Below are 6000 nucleotides of genomic sequence, written 5' to 3' on the forward strand. Positions count from 1 at the left end.
ATCTTCACACCTAACATCAGCTTTCCAGATACCACATACCACTTTTTCAAAGTGCTCTGACAGAGTTAAAACACGTGAAGCTGACAGTTCCCACTACCGTGCTATGACCAAGCAGGGTAAAAGAATAGTATTACTCATTGTTAGGGAGACTCCTATATATGTCGACCTCCATTCTCAACGGACAGGCAGACCTGCAAAAATGTTCAACCCTTCCTCATATCTGAGAGAGCACTCCCAACGAAGCCTCTCGAAATACTCAGCTTTCTTTCCCCCCGAGAATACCTCTGCAAACAAGCTACACTAGAGCAAGAATATCTCATATCATCAGGGTTAAAAGCAAGAGTATCCCATATCATGCTTTTTCCCTGTCTTTTCCTTTGGCCTTGTTCTTACCTGCAAGACAAGAAGAAAGAGAGCAATCAGTCAGCACTTGGAATCAAGCTTCCAGTCCGGAACTGACTGCCTGGAACCCCATTGCTCTCGAGTACTTATCTTCAATATCTTATGCTTCCCGAGAAGATACCACATCTGCCTGATGAACAAATAGGGCAAGTGAGAAGGATACAAGGAAGCATGTGGAGACAAGCGCAACAGAACACGTGCCGATACATCCACTACTTTGTCAACAGCAAAAGTATCCCATATCAGCAAGGTCGAACGTACTCTAGATTTGATGGACTTGTTTTGACCCTCAAATTCTTCAGTCGGCCTTATACTCTGGCGGAAACAAGAAAACCCTCAAGCCCAGTTCAAGAATAAGCCTGTGGAAAGTTACTTCTTCAAAAGCAAAAGTATCTCATATCACCTTTTCTCCTTTTCTTATCTTTATCCTTCATGCTACCTGCAAGATAAGGAGAAGGATAACAATCAGCTGGAACTCGAAATCAAACTTCTGATCTGGGACTGATTGCTTGGAGCTCTGATTGCTTACCTTGTTTGTCACATTTTTCAGCAGATCCCCTAGCTCGGCGACTTGGGGGACTCCTACTACATGGTTTGTATCGCACTTGACCAAGCCTGAAACTACAAGTAAGCGTCAAGTGAAATTGATACATTACCTTGTGCATCTCCACCAGTTAAAGATACCACCCCTGGAGGGAGGAAGAGTACTTCCAAAGAAGATGTCACATCTACCTATGAGACAGATAAGGCAAGTGAAGACGATACCACACTTCGGTACTTAAAAGTTTCGTGATTACGAGATCATTCTTCCACAATATTTCCTAATGTCATTTGTACTAAATCATTCACTTGTACTCACTAAAGGAGAGCTTGAACCTATATACTGTGTAAACCCTTCACAATTAATGAGAACTCCTTTACTCCGTGGACGTAGCCAATCTGGGTGAACCACGTACATCTTGTGTTTGCTTCCTGTCTCTATCCATTTACATACTTATCCACACTAATGACCGGAGCAATCTAGCGAAGATCACAAACTTAATATTTAAGATGATATTCTTTGGTGTATGCTTTTCGCAAATGATATAGTGTTGATAGATGAAACGCAAGAAGGGGTAAACGCGAAGCTTAACCTTTGGAGAGAAGTGTTGGAATCTAAAGGTCTTCGCCTAAGCCGATCAAAGACAGAATATATGGAGTGCAAGTTCAGTGCAAACGGAGGCCAAAATGAGTTAGGGGTGAGGATCGGAGATCAGGAAATACCAAAGAGCGACCGTTTTCGCTACCTAGGATTTATCTTGCAAAAGAACGAAGAATTTGATGGAGATCTCACCCATAGAATACAAGCTGGATAGATGAAGTAGAAGAGTGCATCCGGCGTGTTGTGTGACCGTCGTAGGCCACTGAAGCTCAAGGGAAAATTTTATAGGACGGCAATAAGGCCGGCAATGCTGTATGGCATAGAATGTTGGACGGTGAAGCATCAACACGTAGGTGTAGTGGAGATGAGGATGCTTCGTTGGATGTGTGGGCACACGAGAAAGGATAAGATTAGGAATGAGGATATCCGAGGTAAAGTAGGAGTAGCCGAAATTGAAGGAAAGAGGATAGAAAATCGATTACGGTGGTTTGGACATGTGCAAAGAAGGCCTACTGACGCTCCGGTTCGAAGATGTGACCACGGGACAAAGGTTCAGGGCCGAAGGGGTAGAGGAAGACCTAGGAAAACTTTGGAAGAGACCCTAAGAAAAGACGTAGAGTACTTGGATCTAACGGAGGACATGACACAAAACCGAGCGCAATGACGTTCTAGGATTCATATAGCCGACCCCACTTAGTGGGAAAATGCTTTATTGTTGTTGTTGTGAGGGGAAATGGAGAGTTTGAAACTATTACAATAATTTAGGAAAAAGGGAATTTTAAATCCAGGATACATGAGTAGAAACTCAACACCTTATCCACTATAATATTAGACGGCATCCAAAAACAAATCCAATTCTTTCAAAGTCAAGAGTTGAATTCCTCATTGTGTACGAGCCCCACTAGTGTTGTGATTCCTCCATGTTTTTTAGTCACAATCCAACTTCTTATTCTGATTTGACTACGGACTTTTGAAAGATCCCATTAATGAATTGTTGACGGGGTTGAAGTTAAAGCATGCTTAAGGACATTAGATGTAAAAAACTTGGAACGTAAGTAATTAAGAGAATTCACCTATATTCCTTATGCTCTGTGTCGATTTTTCTTCCCAATGTCGGTTGTATTTAAAAACTAAAAACAAATGAAAATAAAAAAGCATGCATAAGCACGTGATGATAATGATCTTACCATATCACCGAGGGGAGTGGCGATGAACCAAGGTGCAACACTGTTAGTCCTTATGTTATCTTTTGCCCACTCACATGCCAAGTTTCTTGCTAATTGATTGATTGCACCTGAGAGAGACAATATAGAAAAGCCACACAATTTAAGCTTGATTGTTAACTTAATGTGGGGAGGAAAACAGAGGGAGGATTATTGAAATATCAAGCATAACTAGACCTAAGGAATATATAGAGAACTGGTCTCTATTTACATAGAATCATTCAAAACACTTAGTTCCTCCTTACTTAACCATTCTAGCATTTTAATAGGCCTAGCAACAACCTAATTAAACACTAGCACAACCTCATAGTCCACTACAACATAGGAAATAATAATCACCAAAGTTCCAACCGAACCATATAACTAAAAAACACAATATTCTAAATACTTGATTACTAACTTAAAGGATCATCCCGAATATCAAGATCCCTACTTAATCAACCTCCTTAATACATTGCATCAATTGTTCAACAGCATGCAGAACACAGATCCATTGATTTTGTTTTCATATAAAGCTCAAAACTATATAAGGAAAATAATCAAGCACCTTTAGTTGCAGAATATATAGTTCCAATATTTAGTGAGACCACACCAGCAATGGAGGACAACAAAACGATGTTAGCAGATCCTGAAGCTTTGAGCAGAGGATGTGAAAGTTGGCACAAATGGTAAGCAGATTCAAGATTGGTGCTCATTAAGAATGAGTAATCTTCAGCTGTGTACTCTAGTGTTGCTTTTGGTCTGTTAGCCCCCACATTGTTTATCTACAGCCACACAATTTTGGAAAGGTTTAGCTTATACACAACAATTTTATCCATAGATTGGACGACTAATTAGCACAATCATTATCATCACAATTATCAAATTAACTTTGAGTGCTGATATGCCATCTCATAGTCTTATTTTTCACGCAATTTTTAATGAAATTTTTAATACGAAATTTAACCTTATATAAAAAGACTTTAAAAGCCCATTTAAAAATTATTCCTCTTATATATTTTTTGTAATCAAAGAAAAAAAAGACTAGAAAAAAATTTTAAAAACTTAGATGAAAAACGAATCAAGTTGTCCATCAACCTCCCAATTTTGTCTCTTAATCCGTCAGCCCTTTCTAACTCTTTCGTCCCTGTCCATCTTCTATATCTTCCGTCCACCCCACCCATCTCAAATTTTCTCTCTTCTTTTCTCCCTACTTTTATGTTGTACAGTTTGATACTTTTAATCTAATTATTCATGTAACATCCCACATCGTCCAGGGGAATAATCCTTAAATGTATATTCTCATTCTTACCTAGCACGAGGCCTTTTGGGAGCTCACTGGCTTCCAGTTTCGTTGGAACTCCGAAGTTAAGCGAGAAGGTGACCAGAGCACTCCTATGATGGGTGACCCACTGGGAAGTTGCTCATGAGTTCCCAGAAACAAAACCGTGAGGGCATGGTCGGAGTCCAAAGCGGACAATATCATGCTACGGTGGTGGAACATGCCCGAGATGTTGTGGACCCAGGCCGGGATGTGACAAATGGTATCAGAGCTAATCCTTGGCCGGAAGTGTGCCGATGAGGACGTCAGGCCCCTAAGGGGGGTGGATTGTAACATCCCACATCGCCCAGAGGAATGATCCTTAAATGTATATTCTCATCCCTACTTAGCACGAGGCATTTTGGGAGCTTACTGGCTTCGGGTTCCATCGAAACTCCGAAGTTAAGCGAGAATGTGACCAGAGCACTCCCATGATGGGTGACCCACTGGGAAGTTGCTCGTGAGTTCCCAGAAACAAAACCGTAAGGATGTAGTCGGAGGCCAAAGCGGACAATAACGTGCTACGGTGGTGGAACGGGCCCGGGATGTGGTGGACCCGGGCCGGGATGTGATAGTTCAAATATCGGTGCATCTCATACACTGGTATATTGTCGGAGAAAGTGTGAATTTCAAAGGCTACACATAGCTCCTACACTCGCTTAATTACTTGAAAACTCTTCTTGTGGAGAATTGACTAATATTTGATTCATTTTGTTTCAAATGAGTTCATCCCTAAACTCATCTTAACCTTCAAATTCATGAACACACATTAATCTTCTAACTTAATCATGTATTGACCTCTCTAGATGCCAACCGTTGTATTAATTAACTTCTAACATTATCTTTGATGAAATTGTTGCCAAAACTTTCAACATCTTTAACAGAATATTTAAGAGACTTAATGGAAGGGAGCAAAATGGTACATGAAAATATGTTTAAAGGCCAAATGGGTCAAAATGACTTTTGGAAGGTAAAGTGAGATTCGAAAATACTTTCAATTAATCAAGGAGTCCTGTACTTACAAGGATGTTAAGTTTCCCATCAAAGAGTGATGAGACCTTGTTTATAAGTTCCTCTCTTTGGGTTTTGGACACCACATCACAGACTGAACCAGTAACTTGAAAACCCTTCTTCTCCCATTGACTCAGGCAGTCATTGAGGTCAACTTCAGTTCGGGCACAAGTATGCACAATTGCACCTAGCCCTGCCAATTCCTCCACTATAGCATACCTGTATAATTACATTATCAATTTTAACATAGAGCAGCAAAATTAAGAAAAATCTGAAGCATTGGCCCCTGAATTTTAGTTAAATTGGAGATTAAACATTTGTTGGCATCCATCTCTGAACTTGTTAGTGGAGCAATGGTCTTAATGGGTAACTCCCTTCCTTGTCCTTTATTTTTGCACTTATTTTCCCTTACTTATCCTTCATTTTAGACCCATGTTCTAGCAGTATTACCCAAAATAAAAAAATTGCTTTATGTTGTGATAAGTTTAGAGATTAAAAGGAGTTGAGCCAAAATTCAGACCAAAATTCTAATTTAGTCAAAATTCAGAGACTAATATTCTAATTTTCTCATAAAATTGATTCAAACTCATAATTGTAAAACAGATCGAAGAAAACAGGGGACAATTGAAGAAATAAAAGAGAATATTACATTGCATGCAAAAGAAAAATCGAAATTAAAAATGATTAGTGGTCTTAATTATCCAGAGAAGCTAACCCAATTCCTTTGGTTCCACCAGTGACAAGAGCTGTCATTCCCTCAAGCGACCATCTTCTGTCTCTTCTGTTCATCTCTCTCTCTCTCTCTCTATTCTCTAATCTCTAATCTCTAATCTCTCTGCATGCTGCTATTAGCACTGGTTTTGATTATTATCAGATAGTGGGTAGCCAGGACAAGCTACACGCGGCAGCTGTTTCATGCACCT

The 6000-nt window shown here is 39.9% G+C and overlaps 1 protein-coding gene across 4 annotated transcripts in view; it reads right to left on the reverse strand.

Moving 5' to 3' along the window:
* The window catches only part of LOC126616816 (tropinone reductase homolog At1g07440-like), a 64934-nt gene extending 58934 nt beyond the window's left edge, over positions 1–6000 (reverse strand). The window contains exons 1-4 of one of the 4 annotated variants that reach the window (XM_050284942.1): positions 5793–5985; positions 5089–5296; positions 3314–3530; positions 2731–2837 (exon numbers count right to left, since the gene is read on the reverse strand). In XM_050284942.1, coding sequence (XP_050140899.1) covers positions 2731–2837; positions 3314–3530; positions 5089–5296; positions 5793–5866 — 606 coding nt within the window. In that variant the 5' untranslated portion in view covers positions 5867–5985. Of the gene's footprint in view, positions 1–2730; positions 2838–3313; positions 3531–5088; positions 5297–5792 lie in introns of those variants that run through there. The other 3 variants (XM_050284943.1, XM_050284940.1, XM_050284944.1) reach the window with 3 other exon arrangements.

This window comes from Malus sylvestris, chromosome 3 (assembly GCF_916048215.2).
Source record: "Malus sylvestris chromosome 3, drMalSylv7.2, whole genome shotgun sequence".
Classification (NCBI taxonomy): domain Eukaryota; kingdom Viridiplantae; phylum Streptophyta; class Magnoliopsida; order Rosales; family Rosaceae; genus Malus; species Malus sylvestris.